At 39.9% G+C, this 25,990-nt stretch overlaps 2 protein-coding genes across 5 annotated transcripts in view; one reads left to right on the top strand and one right to left on the bottom strand.

The window, feature by feature from the left end:
- Window positions 1-11,636, top strand: part of PPP1R13B (protein phosphatase 1 regulatory subunit 13B) — a 68,176-nt gene extending 56,540 nt beyond the window's left edge. For 2 of the 3 annotated variants that reach the window (XM_036383758.2, XM_036383757.2), the window contains exons 10-17: window positions 3,885-4,054; window positions 4,898-5,399; window positions 5,929-6,695; window positions 8,240-8,377; window positions 8,455-8,588; window positions 9,292-9,458; window positions 10,408-10,607; window positions 11,478-11,636. In XM_036383758.2, coding sequence (XP_036239651.1) covers window positions 3,885-4,054; window positions 4,898-5,399; window positions 5,929-6,695; window positions 8,240-8,377; window positions 8,455-8,588; window positions 9,292-9,458; window positions 10,408-10,607; window positions 11,478-11,519 — 2,120 coding nt within the window. In that variant the 3' untranslated portion in view covers window positions 11,520-11,636. Of the gene's footprint in view, window positions 1-923; window positions 1,080-3,884; window positions 4,055-4,897; window positions 5,400-5,928; window positions 6,696-8,239; window positions 8,378-8,454; window positions 8,589-9,291; window positions 9,459-10,407; window positions 10,608-11,477 lie in introns of all 3 variants that reach the window. The other variant, XM_036383755.2, reaches the window with a different exon arrangement.
- Window positions 11,637-12,331: 695 nt separating this feature from the next.
- ZFYVE21 (zinc finger FYVE-type containing 21) lies at window positions 12,332-25,986 on the bottom strand. Of its 2 annotated transcripts, XM_036383759.2 has the most exons (8): window positions 25,838-25,986; window positions 20,993-21,043; window positions 19,555-19,723; window positions 17,790-17,865; window positions 17,338-17,429; window positions 16,504-16,557; window positions 14,886-15,028; window positions 12,332-14,075 (listed from the first exon to the last, which is right to left on the bottom strand). In XM_036383759.2, exons 1-8 carry the CDS (start codon window positions 25,958-25,960, stop codon window positions 14,040-14,042), a joined length of 744 nt encoding a protein of 247 aa, XP_036239652.1. In that variant the 5' UTR covers window positions 25,961-25,986; the 3' UTR covers window positions 12,332-14,039. The 2 variants fall into 2 exon arrangements, with proteins under 2 accessions (XP_036239652.1, XP_036239653.1); XM_036383760.2 differs by lacking the exon at window positions 16,504-16,557 and having other exon boundaries at window positions 25,838-25,985.
- Between the last annotated feature and the right edge of the window lie 4 nt (window positions 25,987-25,990).

Genomic DNA, 25,990 nt, shown 5'->3' with positions numbered 1-25,990 from the left:
AAAAATCAGAATTCTTAAGAAATTATAAGCTAGGAAAATATACATAATACAAATAAAAATGCATGATCCCATTGGTCTAACCATAGGACTTAATTTACCTGGTCTCCTAGGAGAGATCAAAAAGGGGATAAGGAATGACTAGGAGACAAAATCTGTTGCAATATTCATTTACATTCAAGGACTTAAAACTGAATATTCCAGCAAAATTTGCATCATGATTTCCAGATGAGGAGGAAGAGATAGGAGAAGATAATCTGAACCTCTCTGTAGGAAAGAATGTCAGAAATGCCCCCCTCAAAAAAGCCCCAAGGTCAGAAAGTAAAACTGGCCAAATAGAACTTGAAAAAAAGTCTCCAGTATTTCCTATTATTCCTAGCAATACCTTTATCAGCTAAAAGTATTCAAAATCTGTGCAAACCCCATCACTGTGGTTTTATGGAAAAGTCTCAAGAAGATGGAATGACTTAATTGTGGGGATGAAGGTACAGATTTGCAACAGTTTTGTTTTCAGATTCGTGGATCCTTCTTCCACATATGGAAAAGGACAGTTCCTAACTTTTAAGTTTACCAACTGAAAACCACAATTTTGTAATATCAACCTCCCAAAATATGCATACCCACTTCTAGACCTACCTTGGAACTTTTAATATTATAAAAGTAATTCTTCTGCCTTAGGACTGACTTTGTATTTATTATTTTGAAGCTACTTGAATGAAGTTCTGTAAAATACATTTATGTAAGGAGAAGCGTACATGCTCCCAGGAAGAAAAGGAATTGAGAATTTATTTCAAATGTCATGCTTTTATTTCTCATTATCTGAGTGTTCCTGTTCTAATGTTCTCCATTGTCATTGTTATAATTTTTCCACCACTTTTTTTCTTTCTTTTTCTGTGTAACTGGATCTGCCTTGGTGTGTCCGGTAGAGACAGACTGTGGGTGTGTGAAAAAATCTCCAGACACCTGGAAGGTTTCTGATTTAGACATAATAGTGGATCCTATTCTGTCACCTCCCACTTCTCTTCAGTCTGCTGTTCACAATGTCATCCGCCTGGCACCTACTCTGTTTGACACCCAGCACTGTGAGTCCGTAGAAGATCTCTGGCTAGCTAAGAACTCAGTTTTTAATATGGTCATCTGAGCTCTTGCACACAGATGCATATTAAACAGCATCTTTAGAACTTGTGTTGTGGTCTGGCATGTAGATGATGCTGTTGAAATGTAAATTGATTGAGAAGTTGCTTTTCATCTTTGAAGGAAACAGATTTGCAGCAAATGCATCCCAGGAGTACTGGAGTAGTGTACCAGGGATGAGTTTTCTTCTCTGAAAAACCTCTACATTTTCTCAATGTTAGAAATTTCTGGCAATCACTAAAGCATTTTAGTATATTTTGGATTGGATAGATGCATAAAATACATCTTAATTGAGTTACTTAATTTGAGGCTTAGTTTGAGTTACTTTGTGGGAAACCTCAAGTTTCTGTGTTGCACTGACCCCAGAGCTGAGATAAAAGCTCACTCTGCCCAAGTCAATACCCAGAGTCTTGCTGCCTTCCATTGGGCTTGGAGTGTGCTTCAATTGCTGTAGTAAGTATCCTGGATCCAGACCTACAAAAATTTTAAGGAAAGTCAGAGAAAATTCACAAAACCTTTTGTGTCTGTGTGTCAGTGTCTTATTTCTGTAAATGCACAATTGCCTGGTGAGAGCTAAAATGCCCTAGGTGTTACATTAACAGGCACAAGCAAGAGGGTGCACTTGGAGGGGTAGATGGAGCCAGTTGGCTGTGGTGTGGCTGAGAGCAGGAGCTGGGGTGGCTGAGAGCAGGAGGCATCAGATCCCCCCTAGACCAGATTGCTCAAAGCCTCAGCCAGCCTGGCCTTGACCACCACCTCCAGGGATGGGACATCCACAACTTCTCTGGACAACTTGTGCCACTGACTCCCCACCCTCACAGTGTAGGTCAGAGAGAGGAGAGAGAGTCTGAATTTACTTCCAGTCTGTTACCTCAGAATCTGGGGATAAACATGCTGCTTACAATAAGTTTTTGTGTATCTGTCTTTCTAATAGAAAAGTGTTGAATTTGCAGGTAAGATGTTTAAATGTGTCATGTCTTTTGCTGTTGTTTCTTTAAGTGCTTTCTTCATAACTAACTTACAGATCCGGATGCTTTCATGTTTAGCATGAATCAATTATAACACCTTTCACTGATCTTCAAAAAAAAGGTTTTACTGAACTGTAACCTTACTGGAGGTATAAAATGTCTTGTGTATTTTGTACAGTAAGCATTAATTCAGTGCATAGTTGAAAAATTTGCCATTACTTACGGCCTAAGTGTTTAGACACCTTTTGGTCTGACTCTCACCTTTTTGGTCTCATTCTTGATAACCAGATGATTAGAAACAATAACAAACAAAACCCACAACATTTTCAGCTCATGGATAATGCCAGTTTTAAAACTGGGCCTTATTACTTTACTTCCTGGCAGCTTGCAAGTGTGAAAAGTGATTTCTGGACTATATACTGTATTCTCAGTGTAAAAATATGCAAGTGTTAATCCTGTTTTGAGAGATACTCAACAAAGAGGGTAAGGCTCGTGAATAGAAAGTAGAATGGTGGTGGAAAATTCACTCATTAGAATGTTCCTATGCAGCTTATTTTGAGACTATCTACTATACCAGACAGAGAATTCTAGAAATAGTCCTGCTGAGTCTATTTTCCAGAGGCTTAGAACTGAAATAGGAAACTTGGCCTCTAAAGTTCAAGATTTTATACCTGATTAAATACCTGATTTTCATTTGATACTGCATTACTGTAGGATCCAGAAATCTCATTGAATCTCCACAAATGCACAATCCCCCTCCATTTTAGCTTCTATCCTGTAGTAAAGTCCATTACATGTTACACATCACCTGTACACATTTCAGTGCTCCACTACAAAAATTACAATCCATAGGGATGGAGGAATGATCTCCAGTCTCCTCATAGGAAGACATGCCTGATGTTTAATCTTTTAAAGGCAAATCAAGTCCTTAGGATCTAACATAGGATTTATTTAGTTACTATAAGCTATATCTAATTATTAGGCTACTTAAACTCTTTTGCTTACTTAGAGAACTGAAACTAAATAGTCTCACACAGTTAATAAAGTAACATCAATGCATCTAGGACTTCATTAAGGATTTGTTGCTTCAGTTGATGTGCAGCTATGCATGATTTTTTGCATATGATGAAGATAAAAGCCCATGACTTGTGTCTTCATGCTGTGAGTTAAAGTTGTCAGCTGACTTTATAAATTTATTTAATATTAAATCTCTGGGGCAATTCTAATCGGGTGAGTATGTTGAGGAAAAACAAAGGTGAGTTAACCACCACTTCCAGCAAAGGAATGTGTGCTTTTGTTCCACCCTGCTGTTGAAGGGAGTTTTTACATCCTGTTATGGGTGAATGAATCTGGTAACCATAGTTTAAATTTGGAGTAAATCCACTCAGGGCTTACATAGACTTAACATTTACTGTAGTTTGACTTTGTCTCTGGATAGTACCCAAAGAATTGTGTTGATGAAGTGTTTCTGTACGGATTGTTACTCTGAATTTGTTTGCTTTCTAATAGCAGAATATGCAACACTCAAGCCAAAATTTTGATCACATTTTTCTATGGAAATGTTCAGTTTAATTTGAATTTTAAAGGGTTGTGAACAGCACATTCTATGCAGTGATTTGGCTTTCAATATTGATTTCTGAATCAAATGTTAATAATGATTTATGTCACTTCTAGAATAAAACTAATCCCACTGTAATCTAAGCTATTTTATTTCACATGTTGTTTTTCTTGTTTGCAATATTAGTATGGATTATCTTAAATCTAGTATTTTTCTCTGTTTTCAAGCTAATGATGGAAATTGGCCGATACTTAAACAGAGCTCAGCCCCTGTGGTAAAACCCCCTCAGATCTCCAACACAGACTGGAAAGAATCAAGCATGGATACTGCTTTAAAACAAGGAACTATATCCAGCCAGCCTTTGCCAACTTCAGTATTAGGAAGTACTGATAAGCTGGTGGGTTTCATCTGTGATATATTTATAGATTTGCTTAGCTGAAATTATGAACCTTTGGCTTTCGTAGCTGAACTCACTTCAATTAGATACACATTCCATTTCCCTTCTGCTGTTTATGTAAAAAGTCATAAAGAAAATTATATTTTTTCTGTTCCTTCCTGTTCTTATCACATTAAAATGTGTGGGTTTCTTTCAACTTCAGTACTTTGTATTCCTTCTTGTTCTTTTACATATCTAGTCTCCCCTTTTCCCTCATTGCTTCTCCTAATCCTCTCCCCTCTCCTTCATGTTTATCTAATTCATATCTTTGTTAGTCTTTTTCCTTTGTATAGATTATTACTTTTTCAGTGTACTCTTTTTCCCAAAAATCTCACAAAAGAAGTCATTAAATTCATCCTTTAGTGAGACTAATAGTGGTATCTGTCTTCACTGTTGTGATAGTACTTTATTAATCCTTTAAGACTATAATCTTTAAAGAATAAGGACTTGGTCTTTAAGTTGTTTTGGTAAACTCTGACAGTATGTGTTTTCAAGATCAACTAGACACTGAGATCTGGAACCTAGAACAAGTTAATCAGGCTTTGCATGTATGCAAATAGTTTTAAATTGATATGAATGTGTTAGAGCTGAAAGTGCCTTTCAACAGTGGCCTTTGTCTGAGGTATGATAAGATCCTCAGATAAACTCAGGTAGAATCATATCTAGTGATAAAGGAACACAAATTGTTTATGTTGACTCCTTTTCTGTCCCACAGGATTGTATGGTATGTTGAAAAAGGAATGTTCTTGCTCAGAAGTACTTTATTTAATTAAATGGTGTATACTATTTATTGTTCTTACACAGGGTCTTGACCTGGGGAAGGTGCCACCAACGGTTCCTGGTGTAAGCAAGCAGCTGCCTCAGAACTATGGGACCTATCCAAGCCCAGTTCCCTTAGGAACAGGTTCTACAAACTCTCTAGAAAGGAGGAAGGATGGCAGCCTGCCCAGGCCTGGCACCAGTATAGCAAATCGGCAGAGGCCGGTTCCGCTCCCGCCGCCCAGCAACGTGCACCAGCCCAGCTCCTCTCAGCAGATCCAGCAGAGAATTTCTGTCCCTCCCAGCCCCACGTATCAACCCTCTGGCCCTCCCTTGTTCCCAGGAGGAGAGGGCAGGCCAGAACTGCCTTTGACTGTGGCAATCAGACCTTTTCTCGCTGATAAAGGATCCAGACCTCAGTCTCCCAGAAAAGGGCCACAGACAGTGAACTCCAGTTCCATCTACTCAGTGTATCTTCAGCAAGCAACACCACCAAAGAATTACCAACAAGCTGTGTACAATACTTTAAATAAGTCGGTAAAAGCAGGTAGAATATATTTTGCTCTTTTTTTTCTTTGAAATACATTAAGATCTACTTGTTTGGCCTAATTCACTTCCCATATCGGTTTGGAAAACTTGTCTAAATCTGTGAGGAGTAATTTTTCTGCATGCAGCATAGCAGAAAAATCATTCAATATATTTTTTGAGGTTATCAATAAGTATGCATTGATTTACCTTTTATTTTAAAACAACATGCAATTGGAACAATATAGCCTGGATACTTTATCAATACTTTGATAAATAAGTTGAAAAACCAGTGTCTAGATAAGAGTTTTGCTTCTCTTACTGTTTCCTCGTGAAAGAGGAAAAACATTCCAGATGCTCCTTGCAGCTTATAATTGTAAGCATCAGCATCACCAACAGGTTAAGTATTTATTTCTGTTTTGACAGTCCCCAGAACAATTTTTTTTTCTTTCTGTATTAGTGGCAAACAAGTATCAGTAGTTTATTTATAAATATTTTATTATGTAATTTAAGAACAGCTCTTCACTGTTTTCCATCTTTCTTTTCTTCAGTTTATGGAAAGCCTGTATTACAGTCTGGTTCAACCTCTCCCTCACCCTTGCCATTCCTTCATGGCTCTTTGCCTGCCCAGTCTCCCTCACAGCCACCATCTCAGCCTCAGACTGAGGTCACTGAAAAAGATCAAGAGCTGGAAAATGCTCCACCAGCCAGTGAAAACAGCAATGTGGAAAATATTCCCCGTCCTCTCAGTCCTACAAAGCTCACCCCTATCGTGCACTCGCCCCTACGGTATCAGAGCGATGCTGACCTGGAGGCTCTGAGGAGGAAATTGGCCAATGCTCCGAGGCCATTGAAGAAGCGCAGCTCCATCACTGAGCCAGAGGGCCCGAGTGGACCAAATATACAGAAATTATTGTACCAGCGCTTTAATACCCTGGCTGGAGGGATAGAAAGTGCTCCTTTTTATCAGCCAAGCAATCCACAGGACTTCATAGGCAACTTAGCTGACGTTGATAATGGGAACGCCAGCACCAATGGCAATATTGAAGAACCAATCCCCGTGCAACCTACGGTTCCTGTCCCTGATGAACCACCCCCCTCGTCAGATGCCAATGACAATGAGTTACCTTCTCCTGCTACCGAGGAGTTGATAAGCACTGAAACCACAAATCAAACTCCTGAGACAACTGAAGACAACAACAACAACCTTTCTATAGTTCCTTCTACTGAGCAGTCACCCAGTCCCACGCCAGAGGTCAGTTCTCCAGTAGAAGATGAAGCTCCTTTGCCACCTGCTCTTCCTCCTCCACTTCCTCCAGTAAGTAACAAAGCAAAAGAAAACTTTGTGAACTACAGAATTAGCTTTGTGCTTAAGCATAACTGGAACATGGTAAGCTTGTGCTCAGCGGTATCTTTGCATTTGAAGTCTCATGATATTAAAAGGAAAGAAAACCAGAGGAGTTCCAGGGAGAATTCTGGTGGATTAGTTTCTTTGCTACTCTAGCTGCTTAATAAGGAAAATAAGCAAACCGGTAACGGGAGGTTGTGTATGTGTTTCTCAACTTTTTGGAGGTTCTTGTTGTAGAACTAATTCAGGAATTGGAGATTCCATTAATTTTTTTTAATTTGTTCAGGCCTTCAAAGATAGCTTATCATTAGTTTCATACAAATAGTTAGGTCAGTGGGAAGCTTTTTAATTTGCAGGCCAGCTGAAATAGCTATTCTGGGGAGACTGCTCTCCTTTTCCCCTCTCAGAGGAGATGGAAAAGGACTAACTCCAGCAGCAACATAGCTGGCTTGTGATAGCAGAAATGTTTTTCTAATGGGCTTGTCACATACTTTGAATTGCTTTCAAAGTCCATCCTCCAGCTACACTAAAATCTTTTAAATACTTGCCATTACCAAAATCTACCACACTGGGGAATTGAAAAGTACAGAAAAAAAAGAATTTTATTCTTTGTTGTTGTGATATCAATCACTCTTTGAAACCAAGGTTCATCCTCATTTTTAGATTCAGATAGGAACCTTGGCATTCTTCTGAGAATTTGACTGCAGTGTGCACAAGGCTTTGTATGGTTTTCCATGAACATAAGGGCCAGGAGACTCCTGGAGAATGGGATATGCTAGCAACTAATATTATTCATAATATGAAGGGTTTATTTTCCAAACTGAAATAGCCATCCTATATAGAACCATAAGTGAAAATAGATCCTACAGAGCTAGAGACTAAAAGCATTCTATAAAAACTGTAGTTAATAATATTTTTTTCCACAGCAAGTGACAAGGACACATGTAAGGGATTCTGAATATTCTCAAAACACATTTAAATGTGCTTCAGATCTTGAAAATGCTGCTTCCGATAAAACCTGCTAGAATGTCACATAAAATAGCTTCATGTTCTGTACTTTTCGTTCCTACAACAAAACTCCCAACTTGCCAGGTTTGACCTACGACAGAGACTCCTGCTAATTCAAGGCATTGATTCCTCTAAGTACAGACTCTGGCTTAATTGTGTGGTACTTCCCAGGCTAAGCAAAAGTTTTCAGTGTCTTAGATAATCCACCTGTAATATGCACAGTTTATATTAGATACAATTATGATGATGATGATGCTTAAAACACTGACTTAAGTACTTCATGCCTTATTATCTTTAATTAGAAGATTTGAAACTATATTGGCTTGCTTTTTCATTTTTTTAACTGCATAAAATGTAGTAATGTATCAAGCCTTTTATTTAGAGACTTAAATAGAAATGATTTCATAGCTCTAAATATGATTTAAGGAAGATGAGATTCATAAATGAATCATTTTTTCCACTTGTACAACCTGAAATGATGCCTTCCAACCTTCATCTTTATTCAGACAAAACGTACCAACTTGAAGAAACCCAACTCCGAAAGAACAGGCCATGGTTTGAGAGTGAAGTTCAATCCCTTGGCTCTCCTCCTAGATGCTTCTTTGGAGGGTGAATTTGATCTGGTACAACGAATCATATATGAGGTAAGCTTTTAAACAATGGCAACCCCATGCAGTATTCAGGGAAAAGGAAGTGCTAAACTATTTTATGTTTTCAACAGGTTGATGATCCCAGTAAACCAAATGATGAGGGCATTACACCTTTGCATAATGCAGTGTGTGCTGGTCATCACCACATTGTGAAGTTCCTGCTCGATTTTGGTGTCAATGTAAATGCAGCAGATAGTGATGGCTGGTAAGAGTCAAGATTTTTAACCTAGTATCTGGGAGAAGCACCATGTAGATGCACATTCAAAATTTAATTGAAGCCTGTTTTGGGAAAAATTTCCCTCCTCTTTATCCCCATCAAATGAGTACTCTCCAAGCTATAGGTGGAGATAAATTCAAATGCAAGGTTACAGCGTGTTCAGCTCTCAAGCAAGCACGCTTAAACCATAAATTAGATTACCATTTGTGGTAATTAGTGGTAGAGCTGCATTTCTTGTTCAGATGCTGAAATAATTAAACTGTAAATAACTAATGACAAAAGTTGTTTTGCTGAAGTTTCTTCATCAAAGATACCACTACAGATGTTGGTATTCTTGAACAATCTCACCTTACAGGTAGCTGTAGCATTCCTGAAGTCTTTTTGAATCCTCAACTTTGTTTTACCTTTCAGGTTTGCTTGTACTGGAAAATACCCTTTCACACCCAACAGCTTTTAAGCTGTGAAAATTATTAGTTTTGCTATCATCTGTTTCATAATGCTTGGCTTTGCTGGAGTCAGGTAAATCCTGAAATCCACCCTAGCTGCTTGACAGGTTTTAGACAATGCATACACATCCTTTAAACATAAGAAAAATTTCCTTTTAAAACAGACAGGCTCTAAAAGGTAAGATGAAAGTTAGGATTCATGGAAACTTCTTTTTTCACATGTACATTTTTTTGCTTTATTTCAGGACACCCTTGCATTGTGCAGCTTCTTGCAATAGTGTTCATCTCTGTAAACTACTGGTTGAATCTGGGGCAGCTATTTTTGCTTCAACTATAAGTGATATAGAAACTGCTGCAGACAAGTGTGAGGAGATGGAAGAAGGTTATATTCAGTGTTCCCAGTTTTTGTATGGTAAGCTGTGACACCAACTCTTTCTTAAGATTCATCCTGATTTATGCCTCTGATGTGTGTGAAACATCTGCTTAGGCCCCAGACTGGATGATATGGCCCATCAAATCCCTGTGCTTTCAAAGTGCTAAAACCAGCATCACCTTTTCACTGTGATGTTGGTCTTAGTCCTTCTGGGTTTTGAATTACTTCACAGGCTCCTTCAAATGTTAAGATTTTTAAGGTTTTAATTTGGCTTCATTTCAGGAAATGCTTCTACAGGGAGGTTTTGACCTTAACAGTGAGTTGGCAAGTGTTTTGACAGAGAGACTCCTAACTTCCTGATGCACAGGCTGTCAACTGAATTCTAGTAGTAGGAGCAGCCTTTTATTTCCCATAAAATTATATTAAGAGTTGGTGTTTCCAAGGCATTTTGACAAGGCAGCATGTTTCTGTGTAGTGGTGCTGTGCTCTGATTTTCATCCCTATGCTGAAATTCAGAGCTATCTATCATCACCTGAGATTTATACCCAAATTTCTAGCAGATCACACAAAGAAAGAAATAAGCTTCATGAATGATTAATTTACAGGAGTGCTTAGTTACTATAATATATTTTGCAAGAAAAGAACTTCAATGGAGCACACAAATTTTTAATGTCCATCAGAGGATTTAAGCTTCATTAAGGCTCTGTCAGATCTGACATTGTGTGAGTTCTGAAAGCCTCAAGTGTCCCTGTACAAGGCCTGCTGTAGGAAGCGGTTTCCACTGCACATATAATAAAAGAAAAAAACCTCATTCTCTAAGATTTTGTTTTATCATGCAGTTAAATTTCTGACAGCATTTCATCGTGGAAGTTCTGAAAACTGTTCTTGAAATGTTATTAATGGGAGGCTAATATTAGGGCCACTGTGTCAATAGTAAAAATCTCAGAGGAAAAAAAGAGGCTATTTTACCATCTGGTGTTGTTAACAGGAGTGCAGGAGAAGCTGGGAGTGATGAATAAAGGGGTGGTGTATGCTCTGTGGGATTATGAAGCCCAGAACAATGACGAGCTGTCATTCCACGAGGGCGATGCCATCACTATCCTGAGGCGCAAGGATGACAATGAAACGGAGTGGTGGTGGGCCCGCCTCAATGACAAGGAAGGCTATGTGCCCAAAAACCTCCTCGGGGTAAGTTCTTTTACCTCTCCCTTCTATGTGTCACCTGCACGTGAAGTAGAACAAAAGATGGATCTTTAGTCAGAATCCCTCTGTGCACCATCCACAGCACTATGAAGTGGTGTAAAGCAGATTATTCTCTCTGGCCTCTGTGCCATTGTAAACAAACAGGAGAGGCTACTGTTAGACTGGTGCTGGTTGTCATTGAGCAAGTTAGTATATTTAATATAGTTTATGCTTTAATGAGACTTTTTTCTCCTCCTTGGCTAAAATATAGAGCCCTTATGGAAAATATGGTGGCTCTGTTAGGCAGCTTGAAGACTTGCTCCAGAAAGTTCTTTGGGAAGGTTTTTAATACTTGGCACAAGATGAGAACATAGGTGTGTATGAGTTTAAAACACAAAAGAGCCTTGAAGATGTCAACTGTGGGCACATTATTTATGCTGCTCAGACAGATGGAACACTGTCAGGAGAGAGGCCAGGAATGTAAGGTGACTAAGTAGAGAGCTACTGAGGACAAAATGCATAAGAGAACCTTGCAGAGCAGGAAATAAGCTCTCTGGAGTGCTCAACAGGGAATTTTTGTACTTATGTAAAAGCATCCTTTGTCTGTTCTGGATCTCTAGCTAAATGCACCATGTCATTTTCAGAGCAGCCATCTTGCTGCCATTGGCAGGAGTAAATCAGCCCTTTTCCTCCTGCTTCTTGTTTTTCAGGAGTGGCCTAAGAACACCCTCAAGCTTACAAAAACCCCACCCCCCAAAACACTTCATCACCCAGTTCTGCCTAATAAGTTTTGCCTAAAGTACCCCTTTAGTTATAAATTATTTAAGTTTGTATTAACCATGCAAAGCCTAATACTGTTATTCTGGTTTTTTTTAGTTATATCCACGAATAAAACCTCGACAGCGAACCCTTGCTTGAATTCAGTTGTACAACAGTGCAGTACCATGCTGGTAACTGGAAACTTAGAACATACACTGGAGCCATCATTTTTGGTCATTTCACACAGAGAAATAAAACTATGATATTTAGTTTTAATGGTGCTTTCTCTTGTTAAATGGACAGCATCCATGATTTCCAAGATCTGCAGTTTGTAAACGAGGATTGTTTGTGTGACCAGCACTGAGGAGGAGAGCGATGCCTCCGCTACCGCCAGTGCTGCGCCAGCTCTCGTCTCACACGGTGTTTTCAGTCAGAGTTCTGTGGTAGGAGCTTCCTTGTGTTCCATGTTCAGAGGTGTCATTGCAGAGTGCAGACTGTCCAGTTTGCTCCAACCCCCCACAGCAACTGTCCCATGTCGGGATTTTGGGTATTTCTGTTCCATACCAGTGAATGTTGAGTTCTCATTACCGATCAACTCTTTGGGTTCTAGGACACAAGATCGTCACCTGTTACATGCATAATTAAGTAGTTACCAAAGCTTGGTGAAGGCCAGGATTTTAGGTGGCAACATGGTAAAACACTTAAATCCTAGTCTGGACAGCCCAACAAAAGCTTTACCTAGTCTAGCATCTTGCAGTATTTGCATTTAGAATCAAGCTAGAGAACTAACAAAAACCAACAGTATTTGTACACTTCTCAAAGTCCCTACACAATATTTCACTTGGTGTTTTATTTTCTTATTATTCAGCTTACAGCACCGGTGTTACCTCTACGAATGTAAAGGTTCCCCTACTAACCCCCCGAGCTCATCCAGCCTGGACACAACAGTTAGTACTGAAGTTGCAGCAGCTTAAGGGATTTGTATGTCTGCAGGGATGAAAGTGCAATAGTTGAAAAGGGTAAGAGTCTGGTAAGGGTTATACTGTGTCACCTGAAGTCTGCCTGAGTCAGTCTAGAAGAAAATATGAAGGACTGGATAGAAGTAGAGAAAGAGGGTCGTGTAGATGCCAAGTCGAGGAGAAGAAAGAAACAAGGTTTAGAGAAGGATTTAAGAAAGGCAATAGCTTATTTGAGGACAGTTTCTGTGGTTCTTGGCAGCCTACAACTGCTGCCAAGGCAAGTTATGCAATAACCTATTCCACTACATTGTAGTTTCAAGCAAAAAAGAAAAACCCCACAAACAGGCACTTCACTGGAATTTTAATTGTACATGATTTTATATACCAAAAGCATATTTTGAATTTCCCGTTATAAGTTTTAGCCATATTTCTTGTAATTTTCTCCCATTTAACAGTATGCAATTTGATTAACTCTTCATGTACAAGTTCTGTGTATAATTTATATATCCATTTCTGCAGTGCTGTAACTTGCTTTTACCACAGGTCAGCATTAACTGTATATATTGTGGTGAAAAGTGAAAGGGTATTATTGTTGAAGAATTTGCTACATGAATGTGATGATTTCAAGAGCCTATGATACACTAATTCAGAGAACATGTAAATGTGCACAATAAAGTACTGCTAAGGCATGGCTGCATTCTTCACTCTCTTTATAGAGGTCTCGACAGCAGATGTGGCTTTGGTCAGAGTCTGCATGAAAACACTAATTGTAGCTTGACCAAGGTTACAGCTGTCAACCCACCTTTCCTCCTTGTTTTATCAGCTTCACTGAAGATGTGCTTACACTCTAGTATCCCAGTATTCCAACTGGGAAAAGTTAACTTAGAACTAAAATTAGTGTTTTCTTTAGAAAAAGTGAAAAATTTGACAGTTCAGAGACCATGGTGGCCATTACTAAAGAAGTTGTATATTACAAAATTAAGCAACACCTCTTTTTTTAAATAAGTGAATTAATTTATTCATATTTGTACATTAAATTGTATACAATTTCAGATAGCATTACAGTTAGATTAACAAAAGCTCGTTACCAAAAAAGAAAATACAAAACTAAAAATTATTCTGGAAGCTTATTACAGAAGTGAAGTTTCACGGTCAAGTTCATACAAGTCAAATTTGGTGGTATTCGGTGAAAAATTTAGATGTTTAAAATTAAATGTTTAAAAAAACTCACGTGATTTCTATAAAATCATATCTAAGGCAGATTTTTTTTTTTTGTACATTGATTTTAAACATTTGGATAGAGGGAAAAACCTGAGATCTATACCCAAAAGCTATTCTCTGCAGAAGAGACATACACATTTGTTTGCTTCCTGTAGCAAACAGTATATATAATGGTTACTATAAAAGTTGTGCTGTACATTAGCTGTAGTGCAGGTCACTTTCATATTAAGTGCCAGTAAAGGCTTAACAAAATATACAAAGTCTTAAAAGGTGAGGCTGTTTAAAGCATTAACTGTATACATATTGCACACTACCGTGAATACTCATGGTTCAAAAAAATACTCACATTGCATTTGCCAGTTCTTACATAATGAACCACGCTGGAATGAGAGAGTCAAGAACAGCAAATATTTCCAGCTGTCAAATCAGCACAAAGTGAGAGGCAGGTCTGTGGAGGCTGGTGTCTGTGGGTGCCCTCAGGAGGCCACAGCTGCAGCTCTCACTGGTCCCGAGACTCATAGAGAAGTTTTGTTGCCTAACAGAAAGGGAAAATGTTAACTAAAGTTTCACTTGCAGCCACCTTATCTACTTCCCACCCCTCCAAAAACCTCCTTTAAATCCAGGGCTTTAAATTCTTCCTTTTCGTCCATCTGAGACCTGTACTAGCATTGAGGAAGTGCTGAATGCACTTGCACAGTGATAGAAGTTTGAGCACACGGTGCTGAGCAGAGTAAAGGCACCTGGGGAGTTCTAAAATGGCAATAAAGCAGCAAAGAGCCACAAACCTGCCCATACACATTATAAATGACAGTTCTGATCAGCAACTGATCAGGTGACTGATTGGAGTGTGGCTTTGGTTTTTTCCCACCATAACTTTGATTTAGCAAATATGAACGTTCAGTTTCATTACCCATGCAGGGCCTAGCACCAAAGATTAAACTCTTCCATTTCCAAAAATCAACAACTTCTTTGAATCTTCATGAAGCAGGAAAAATAATTAGCTGAACTTAGGGTCAAACAAGTATTTCATAGTGCACATTCTTTAGCCAGTAACAAAATCCAAGGAAGTTTAAAGCCAAATTCTTAGTTCTTTTCATCTAATAACATACGTAAGATCTTGGGAAATCCTTCAGAGTACATAAATTCTTCAGTCTCTGAGCAGAAAGCTAAAGTCATGTTCATTACACCCAGCCATAGCTTCTTTTTTCTAAGCAACAAGGCCCTGAAGTCCTTGATAAAAAAATAATAGAAATACTCCTAAGGCTGAATGCTCTCTGTGGTGCTGCTGAACACCCTAGGTAAAGATTTTCTTCAGCCTTGTCTAAGTTTTGGCTGCTTTGCTTACCTTATGCATAGCTGCCAGCCAGGCTGCTGACAGCTTCTTGTTACAGCTGAAGTCTTCACCAGCAGTAAACTTCATCTGCATCACCTCCTCCGACCCCGGTGCCTTGTACTGCAGGATCATTCCTATGGCACGAGTGTTGCCTCCTGAAAAGAGAAACAACATCTGGAACAGCAGTAGGTTTTACCACCTAAGTAACACAACATTTTCCAGCTCATGAGTATGTTTGGAGAAATGTGCTCATTGCTCAGTTCAGAGTACAAGCAGCTGCTGGATTGGAGGAGCTCATGACCACAGCTCGTAGTGCCAGCAGTGGAACCTGCAGCCTCATATTGCTTCATTCTCTCTGCCAAGCACCAAGGCAGAACCTGCATCAGCCTTCAGGTAAAGCCACACACCTGGAACACCCTCATGATTTACCAGCACCATGTTAAGACACTGTTACCACAGTTTCATACAGTAGCCTGCAGTCTGCAGGCCTAGGGTCCAATCAAACTGATGGCAAAGCAGGGTCCTGCTGGAGACAGTCTGACACAGCAGGCAGCAGTCCCTCCAAACCTGGTAAAGGTTGGAATGATGCTTACATAAGGCTAGAGAACAGCTGGCAACATCATTTACTTCCTGAAGGAAATTGGTGCCAAAAATGCTGCTCTGCCAACAGCGTGATAAGCGAGGTGTTTGTAGCTCTCTTACTGAGGCTGCAGAGATGAAGATAAACCAAAGCAAAAATAGAGTCATTTAATGAGAACTTTTAGAATGACAATTACTGTCATGACTTCCTGCAGCAGTGGAGCATAAACTAAGGTCTAGGAACAGCACTAGCATACAGAGGACACTTCTTACAAAGCTCTTTTTAGAAGTGTCTGCATGAGAGGGCTCCTGGAGGCTGTTACTGCAATATCTGAGGAGCCAAAACAAATCACAATCTAAGCCAAACTCAATCTAGTTAGTGCTGTTAATGCACCCAATGCAATCAGAAGCCCACAGCAGGGTTTATAAAAGAGCTATTTTCTACTCTCCTAGGATAAATGGAAATTCAACTTCATCAATCGCTTCTCTGCACCTATGGTCAGAACAATGGATTAAGGGTCTACTGAAAGATAAACCAGGGGAAATCACACACCTACAGCCTTGACCAGTTTGCCCATGCCTGGCATTACTAAGACAGAACACACCCTGCACAACAAAGAGGCCTTTCTTTTAAAGTTGTGTAAAAGCAAGCCAATAATTAACAGTTTCAGTGCAAAGCCTTTCCAGACGGCACACAGGGAGTATATTCATTTCTAGTATGCTCAATTCAGCAACCTGCCAAGCAGATATCTGTAACATTGTGTACTACTGCAGATAGCACTTCTCATCTCCCCTTCTCCCAGCATGGACAACAGCACTTTGGTCTAAAGAGCACCTTGAGTACTTTAGTTCTCTCCAGAGTGTTACAAAACATTCACTCTTGGTTTATTAAACAGACATATGGGAAGGGAACAGATACATGTCAGACTCGAACATAACTCAGGTTGAGCAGCAATTATGGATCAAGCAAATAATCAGCACTGCAGAGAAGAAAGAGGTGAGGGGGCCATGACATGCTTGGGTGAGTCATGCTGAAAGGCACTGCAGATACCTTCAGTAACAGGCTGGCTCTCCAGGAGGCTGGTGTAAGTGTGAATATCTTTTTCTACCATCAACAAGGAAGGCAGGCAGAAAAGAGATAAAGCAATCAGAAGGGTAGTGAACAAAGAATTACAGGAGCATTAAGTGGCTCAGCAATATACCTGGGTGATTTAAAAACCAAGGTAAGTTTATTCAAGTTAACATGCTGTACTGACTGAATAATGCACAGATGGGCTGTGCAATTAGAAAAACCCAGCAGTGACAGAAGTGTTGATAAAGAACAATTAATGAAATTCCTGACCTTGTTTGTTCTCATTTCAGTCAATTCATATTCAGGTTCATCCTGAAATACTCTAAAATCTGGTAAGAGATTTTAAGTAAGTTGCTGCACTCCAATTTAGATGTTACCAGTTTCATTTGGCCACCCCTTTGTCTTGAATGAAATGAAGAAAAGATAGTTGAATTATTTACTCTCCCTCCCCCACTTCATTCTGTTAACAATGTTTGAACCAGTCAAGGCAAAATCTCAGCTGGATTCTGAAATGGAAGCTACCAAAGACTAACAGTTCCCTCCTATGAGGTCTTAAATCAGTAAATATTTGTACATACCCAAGAGAACAGGTGACAACCACCTTCACTCAGGTTTATCAAGAGGCTCTCCCACATTAAGGCTGTAGGGGAACTTCTCCATCTTTAAGTGTTCCCCCAAATCCCAGCAGCCACATGGGACATTCTGAGAGCAGTTGTAACCAGCACAGTTACACACTGACTGCATTGTCTAGCTCAGTAACTGCAGCTTCATTTTTTTTCTTAATAGTTCATTTATATTAAAAGAAAAAAATACCTCCAGGAGTAAATCCCTCTGTAAGTATCTGAACAGTTGAAATCTGTATAATTTCAATTTCATAATGGCTGTCTCCATCCAAAACCAGGTATCTACATAATAGAAGAAAAAGAGTTTTTTCACTTTTTTTTTCAACAATATCAAGTCCAAACCAGAGGAAAAAAATTAAACAATCTCTCAGTGACATTGTTTATCTATTCTTTGGGGTGAGGAGGGATAGAAATCAAGTAGAAAATGTTACTTTTCATTGAAATTTCACCCTTCCAAGACACACTGTTAGTAAATTCAAGCAAACATTCCAGTATTGTTGGATCTACCCTTTCAGTCTGATTACTCTCTCCAATATCCTCAGGGCATGTTACTCTCATATTTTTTTTAAGTTATGTAAGAATAGAGCTGTAAGTACAACAATGCTATAGTTTACAAGTGCAGTTTCTATAAATCTTTCTCACCTCTGGTTGTTGGAAAGTCGACAAACCATGAGCTCAGATTTATCAGATGTTCCCAGAGTTACAAAGAATGTAGCACCTGGAAAGAAATGGTTTAGTATTCTAATACAGAATTCAAGAAGCAACATTCAAGTATCAGAAAGAACAGCTAACTTTTACTTACTAATACACTGAATTGAGCGAAATAAGAGAATAACTGAAATATTAAACTGATTAACATCACAAAACACTCAAGTATAAAAAGCTGATCTTTAATTATCATGTTCTGACTTACAGGACCTTTCACACATGCTATGCAATTTCTCCCATGTGTAGAAATGCAGATGATATCCAAGAGGAAGCTTTTAAAAATGAGAAGAGATTTGGAGGTGGCAAAGACAGGCAATTAAAGACCCTCTGTCATCACTGTAACACAAATGATTGTTTCTGTATTAAAAAAACCAATTTAATAGCAGGATGTGACCTTCAATTCCATGCTTAAGAAACTGTAAAGACATCTCTTTTTCATTACTGAAGGCTGGCTCAGTCTTATTGTGAGGTCAATGAACTTCAGCTTTCATGTTGATTCTTCCCCCTGAAAACTGCTTTGGCAAGGGGAAGGTCACTGTTGCTACACTGGAGAAGTGACTCAGAGCTCCAAGCAGCCCTACACACCCGACCCCTTTGCTTCCTCCATGCCTCATGTTCCCTGTATTACCCAATCCCAATACTGCTGGCCTGGGAAATGAAGAAAATAACATCCAGCCCTGCCCAATGGTCTGCAATCCATCCCCATAACCTGAACCATGCAGCCCTGGAGTTTCACCTCCTTACTTGCCAGTTCACCCAGGCTCACTGACCCCCAGCACAGAGCCTGTGCTGCTGAAGTGAGACAGAGATAGCAGCACCAAGGCTGGAGAAGGACATTACAGCCACCACCACCACCTCTCTGACCATCATCTGTGGCTCTACAGCAAGTCAGAAACAACTTCACAACATGAAAGCAAACAGGACAAGCTTTAAAAAAACCTCCTCCGTTTAAAAGATGTGACTTAAAGACTCGTCTACGCCCTCATGGTAAAGCAGAGTGAAGAATGATTTATGTGCTCCAGGATGAGCACACTCCCTTCTGAAGCCAGATCTCCCCAGGAACAACATCCTTGCCCATCACATGTGGGGCTTAGCTCACCCATTATGCACACAGGTATCATGCTGAGAGATCATCAAAAGGCACTGAAGCATCACAGACTATTTTAAAAACTGAAGTTTCAGCTTTCTTAATGTAATTGGAACATGAATTACTGTATTGTGAAGGTTTAAACCTATGGAAAATTGAGTACTCATGATGATCTGCCATCAACCACAGCTGTAGGCCATGGACAAGATCAAAGCTCTCAGATGAAGCTTGAAACAAGCACTGTATCTTGTTTGAAAATGTTAAAATATTCTCTCAAGTATTTTTCATCCTTATTTAATGTAACAGGAATATGGTTAAAAGATGCATTATTTCAAGGAAAATGCCAACTGCATTTTCATCTGTTCTCACAGGTATTAAGAATTAGTCTTTAAATCACTCTTTGTCAAGACCAAGAAGTACAAACTGAGAGGTGCAAACACTGACTATGAGGTGTGAACCTCTCTCTAAATAAACCCCTAACACAAAATCATTAACTGCAAAACAAGAGGAGCGACAAAGAGGAAACAAAACCACAGCTTGTTGGACAAGAAGCACTGCTCTTGCTGTTCACTGGAATTTGAATAAACACAACCAGGAGCCCTGGGTGCTTACCATTCATGAGCACTTTGAGCTGTTTGTCGTAGAACTCCGTCTCCTTCTGCGACACCAGGGCGCACTCGGCGCACTGCCGCACGGGGTCCACGAAGCACATGCGAGGCAGAGGCACTTTCTTACTGCAGCACTTGTCACAGAAACACTTCCCACACCTTCTGCAGTGATGCTAAAAGCACGAGAGAACACCTCCTTTACTTATTTACTAAGGAAACTAAGAGGTTACTACAAGTTTCTCAGGTGTGAAACATGCAAGCTGAGGGACAGGTAGAAGAAATGAACTGTTACAGGAATCTCTGAAGGCTGGACACAAAGGACTGAGTATAATATAAACAGCAGCACTCTAAGCCTTTGCTGGCACTCTCTAAAGATGCTTCTGGAGCAGAAAATACTGGAAAGGGCTTCTCTGGTGTCCAGTAAATCCTTCACCTCCCTGTCAATAAAAACCCATGAGAAGAGCGGTTTCCAGGTCCTTTCGCGCTTCTGACAAAAGATCTTGGAGAATTTCAACTGAAGTTTCTATTCTTCTTCAACTGAAAATACTATTATTCTCTTTTAAAACTTATTCTCTCTTTAAAACTTATTCTCTTCTTCCCATGGGAAAAATATAAGAATCTTCATACTTAGAACCTAAAGCTATTCCATTTATCAGGAGTATCAGGCAGCACAGCACAAATCCAGTGAAGTTGTGAAACCAGACCGAGTATTGCAGTGTGTTTCACAGCCCCTAAATCTGCAACCAGTGGCCTGTGCTCCAGATCAGGGGTGTGACAGTGCCAGCAGATCTTCCTGATGCAAGTTCTCATGACAGAACAAGTACTCCCAGGCAAGCAGGAACTCATCTGTGGCTCAAAGCAAGCCTGAAAGTTTGATACAAGGAACTGATAACACTGCACTTTTGGTCAATGTTAGGTTTCCTTCCAAATGTTCTGCAAAATTCTCTGGAGTACCTATTTCCCAGGGCTACCTCCAATTGCTTCCCACAGCTAACACAAGGGAAACACAGCAGCTGGTCATCTGGTATAACATATGAGTGTGTCTGGCTTAAAATTTCTCCTTCCCTCTCCCACCAAACAATTAAATTAAAAAACATGGACTATGTCACTGCACTACATTATACACAGGATAATGTGTATAATAATGATGCTCCCTCCTAAAAATCACTGCTGGCCTTCTTTGGAAGGGTGTTTTGTAGAATTCTCCATGTCATATTCTGCACACCAGTCTGCATTCCAGTGACCTCTTACCATAAATAAACAGAATGTAATGTTAGTGTTTTCTCTTCATCCAGTGAGCCTAATTATGTAGTTTACACTTTCTACTTTAATTGGAATTTCTCTCTTCCAAACTCAAGACAAATCCTGGTTTACTTTTCAAAATATGTCAATTTTAGTATTTTGCAACACTTACTGCTTCATATTTCATTAATTTATCTTACCTTTCTAGTTATGAAGTCAAATTTTGTATCACACTGCATACATCTTGGGCACTAGAAAACAGTAGAAATTAAGATTAGTCTACAATCTTTTTAAACCTTTAATTCTACCACCATATACAAAGAATGAGCTTCATATTATGCCCCATAAAGAAACACCTCCAACAAATTTCCATTCCTTATCTTTTCACCATGAATAGCTTTCATTTAATACTGATGTAGCAAAATAATGTCATCTCCATTTGCAAGACAAAAAAAAAACCTGCCAAACTTCCCTCTAATGAAGAGTGCATCCTGCCAGCAGGCAAAAGAACATCTCAGAATTATTTACCATTCTTGATAATGTTTGGCTATCTACACAGTCCCATATTCCAGAGTCAACTGGTTTTCTGAAAGTTGTCCTCACTTTACTACCCTGCTCTGCTGACTTGCCAAAACATTGTTTACACAATGTTTAATGCTCTCAATACTCACACATTTTTGAAACATGCTAAGAGATACTTGGTTTTCTTCCAAGCCACCAAGACCTAATGCTTATTCCAGCTACAAAAAGTCACTTCCTGAAATACCTCTTTCCTAAAACAAACTTACACCCACACTCCTTTCAAAAAAATGACAGAAAAAAATTGAAGGAGTTTCTCCCTTCCAACTAAGTAGAGTTTAAGGGGTGACAGCTCTGACTGTGTTAACAACCAGAAGAGATCAGTGACTGCTGGACAATCTAAATTTTCTGTGCAGAAAGTTACCTATGAAAGGGTTGATACCCAACCCTTAGGTCACTGGATTTTCAACAAAACTTTACATCTTTTTATCTACCATATCAAGCCCCAGTCTGAGGGTTATTATAATGCAATTTTTGCTTTATTTACTAGCAAATATTAATGCAAAATTATGCCTGACAACTTACTCACAAGAACGTGGTTAGATCTGTACTAGGTTATATAAGTCTAGAAACTGAAATTCCTCAAACCAGACTATCTCAGACTACAGCAGAATGTCCTCTTCACCACATGCCCTGACCTGAGCAGGTGCTATTTGCTAAGCACACAGTAATCACCCTTTGCCTTTAATTAACATATTTCAATACTTAACCCTTTTCCTTCTATAAATCCCCTCAGGTTACAACAGCTTCTATTCAGGGACTTTTGCTCCAGCAGATAATCACTGTCACAAGTTCAACAGCTGCAGCCAAGAAAATATTACGGCAGCCAAATTAAAAATTCTCCAGAAATTTTTCATGTCCTTTTGAAGTGTAAGCTTGTTAATAATTGGTAAGAGTTTATATGAAAGGCTCTTCTGTCTAAACAGACATTTAACACATTAGACAGTAGTGGCAGTCACTGTAGTGGAAGGTAAACACCTACTTGCAGAATTTGTTACAAGAAGCTGTTTCTAAATCCCACACAGAAGAGCACTGGAAGTGCTCCTGAATTGTTTTAACTAACACTGAACTGAGGCACCCAAACACATCTTTTTCACAATGGCTACAGAAGAGGTTGTTTCAACACTCACTGATAAATAATGGCAGCATGAAGCAATTCCAGCATACACCAGGTTTCACCTCTGCAACAAGCAGAACTCCACAGCTAATGTCATGTTCTGCTCTGCCTGGTTTTAATTTTTGACATGGAGTTTAACAGCTTGCCTGGGAGCAGGACCTGGCAATAATTTTGGTATGCCTTCAATTTACCTGAGTTCTAATTAATTTTCTTAATGAAAATACTTGGGAGCTTTTTGGTTGAGTTTTGGTGGTGGGGGGGCTTTTTTAGTTCGCCTGGACTGGGTTTTCAGGGGGGTTAGGTTTTGGGGGTTTTTGTTTATTTGTTTTTTGCCAAAATGCAGAAAGCACAAGTCACAAGCTGGGGGGGGGAATTAAACCCAAACTCTTCTAACTGTTCTACATAGATTTCATACAGAATGCTATGCTAAACATAAAAGTGATTTTTAGGAAGGAACAAGATTAACCATCCTCTTATTTAACACAAACTATAGAAAAATATTTCTGAATTCCAGACTCATGATGATTGCCCTGCCTGATATAAACAGCAGTCCTAAATAAATCACAAGTCAAGTAGCACAGGGTAGCTGGCATTGCAAAATGGGATTTTCTTAGGAAAATGTTCTGACACAAGCAAGCTCAAGATACTGTTCCTTCAAGGTATTTCTGCTTTAAGTAACCAGAATGGAGTGAATTATTTGCATAATGTCCATTTCTGCTTTGCCTGGGACAAGATATTTATTGAGAACATCTTGAAAGGTGAATTTTTCCTATTCATCCATGCACTGACATAATCAGAGAGTGACTAGATTTGAATTAAGTTTTATTGCTTGGAGGGGTTTTATCACATTAACAGAGAAGGAAGCACAGTGTCCAAGTTACTTCTCATGTCTTCAAATAAAAAGATGTGAAGCAAGAAATTAAGTAAGAATTCATGTCAGAAGTACATTCATTTCATGTGCAGTCAAGCACCAGTGCCAGGACCAGATTACTTTATCTAGAAAGAGGAAAATGGAAGAACATCCAACAGCTGTTGGATCTTGGCATTAATTTAAAAATACCAAGAGCTGGTTCATTGCAAACTTGTCATGGGTTTGCTCAAGTGTGAGAACTTATTTCCATAATCCCACAGATCCAGCCAGAGGTGAGAATCCCATGGATGGCCAGGAATCTATAGTTACACTTCACATGCTTTATTTGCACAAATAATAACAGAGTGATTCAAGAAGGGATGCATGGGAACCCCTGTTTGAGCTCCCTAACACAGGGAACCTCTGCAAAGGAGGAAGTCCAGGAAATCCCACCTGGAGCACACCTGGCCAGAGGGGGAAAGGGCAGGATGCAAACCCAGGGCAGGCAGAGCTCAGGTGCCCTGACACTGCCCGAGCCTGGCTTTGGCCAGGAGGGCTCAGCTCCCTCCTGCAGCCAGGGAGGGAACCCTCCCAGCACAGCTGTCAGCTCCTCTGCAGCACACAGTGCTCCTCAGCCACAGAAACATCTGGTGCACAGCTGGATATCACAAGGTGTGGCCACCTCTGCAGGCAAACTGACACATCTCACTCCATTTCTAGTCCAAGGTTTCCTTAACAGAAATATCATCAATTGAGCTCTGCTGGTGATTAACAAAGAAATTCTGAGTCAGACAAGGCACATGCAGAGACCAACATTCTAAGCTCTGTCCTGAGTGTAATGATGCTCAGCAGAGACTTTCATAAATCCCCCTCAACTCATTACCTCTGCTACAAATAAGATTACTTTAAAAACTAAACTTTTCAGCAGTCCTGCTCCAGCCTTGCATTTCAAATTCCTCATAGTTACTGATAGTTTAAGACAGTATAATCTTGTGATTAAATAAAATTTAAAACTTAATTACATTTCAATGCTGTATAAGCTGCACAAAACTACCAACTGCCATAATTCTTAAGTGGCTTTAATTTAACAAAATAAGCCAGTTGACTCTTCTTGCATAAGAAAAAAAAAAACTACTGGATTTGTGAGTGTTACTGGCTGCACAGCAAAAGCCAATGGACTTGAAAAGCCAGATCAGAATCTGCTAATACCACTCAAGGTCTTGTCTTGGACATAGACCCTTCATTTTTAATTATGTCTGACATGGTACCAAGAGCAAGCATCTCAACTAATTCATTGCCTAGGTAACCCTGTATCTTTAAATTTAATTGTTCTTAACAAAAACATGGGATTTATAAGTTTCCCCATGTATCATACCTGCTTTATTTAAGGCAAAAGTTTGCAATTTATTTGGCAATTGTTAACCAATGGGATGTCAGAACTCTAACATACTTCCAGAAATCTAGTAAATTTTTTTTTCTAGAAAATATTTTACTTCCAGAAATCTAGTAAAATAACTAACCACAAAATAACAATGTATAGTCTTAATCTTGCATTGACAAATGCATTTTAAATATTTACCTCTATCACACTTCCTCTCAATAGCAAATATCACTGAGCACATTCAGTCACAATTCAACACCCTCAGCCTATAGATCTGCATGCTATATCAGACTGATATATCTAAAATATACAGGCTCAATTCCCTCTATCCCACAAGTTTAAATAGATCCTACCACAGTCCCCAAACAATCTTTTCTTGAATTACACAGAACTTTCTGCCTGAAGAGATACGAGGCAGTGGGAAAAGCTTTGTTATCCACTCCTCACCGAAGGAGGAGCGCTCGGTATTCCCATGCAGAACAGACCCAGCAGGTCCGGATCTGCCCAGGAACGCTCTGCGGGGTGACCCCGGCTGAAACCCACACTGCCCCATCTAAAATAAATCTTCATTCCGCTCACATTTAAATGCACTGGCGTGTGTCCACGGCACAGAACGCTGGCAATAAATAAATAAACCAACAATGGATTCTATGTTGTATGTGCATCTGGGTGCGGCGGCTGGCAACAATCAACTCTCGTTACGCGAAATTAAAAATATCACCATCATGTCGTTTACTTAGTAAGTATTTAAAGCAAAGTTGACTGAAACAGACTGAGCTGTTCAATGGCTGTTTAACACCGCGACCACTCGCACCGGGAGCCAGAAGGGCTCTTCTACCTCAGCCCTATTGCTTCAATAATTTATGCAATTTAGTTTTGAACAAGAACCACCTTTATCCGCATTTAAAGCAACACTGCACAGTTCGCTACACTTCTCATCACCAATCGCTCGCGAATTTTCGCGCCGGGGCCGCACAGCGCTGAGGGGCGAGTGACAGCCCCGTCCCTGCGTCCTTTAACCCATCAACTTAATTTAGGGAACGGAAGTGAAAAAGCGGAGGGAAAGGGAGGAAGGAACAGGGGGAAGGGAAGCGCGGCTCCCCTGCCGCCGGCGGTACCTCCTTGTCGGGCACCCAGGGCGGCTCGTCCAGGCCGAAGGGGCTGCGGGCGGCGCGGTGCTCGGGCACCATGCGCAGCCCGCTGGGGGAGCGCACCAGCTTCTTCGCGTCGCCGCCCGACATCTTCCCCCGCGCGCCGCCGCCGCCAAGGGA

Source organism: Molothrus ater, chromosome 6, assembly GCF_012460135.2.
Source record: "Molothrus ater isolate BHLD 08-10-18 breed brown headed cowbird chromosome 6, BPBGC_Mater_1.1, whole genome shotgun sequence".
Taxonomy (NCBI): domain Eukaryota; kingdom Metazoa; phylum Chordata; class Aves; order Passeriformes; family Icteridae; genus Molothrus; species Molothrus ater.
This window is presented reverse-complemented; position numbering and strand designations above follow the sequence as displayed.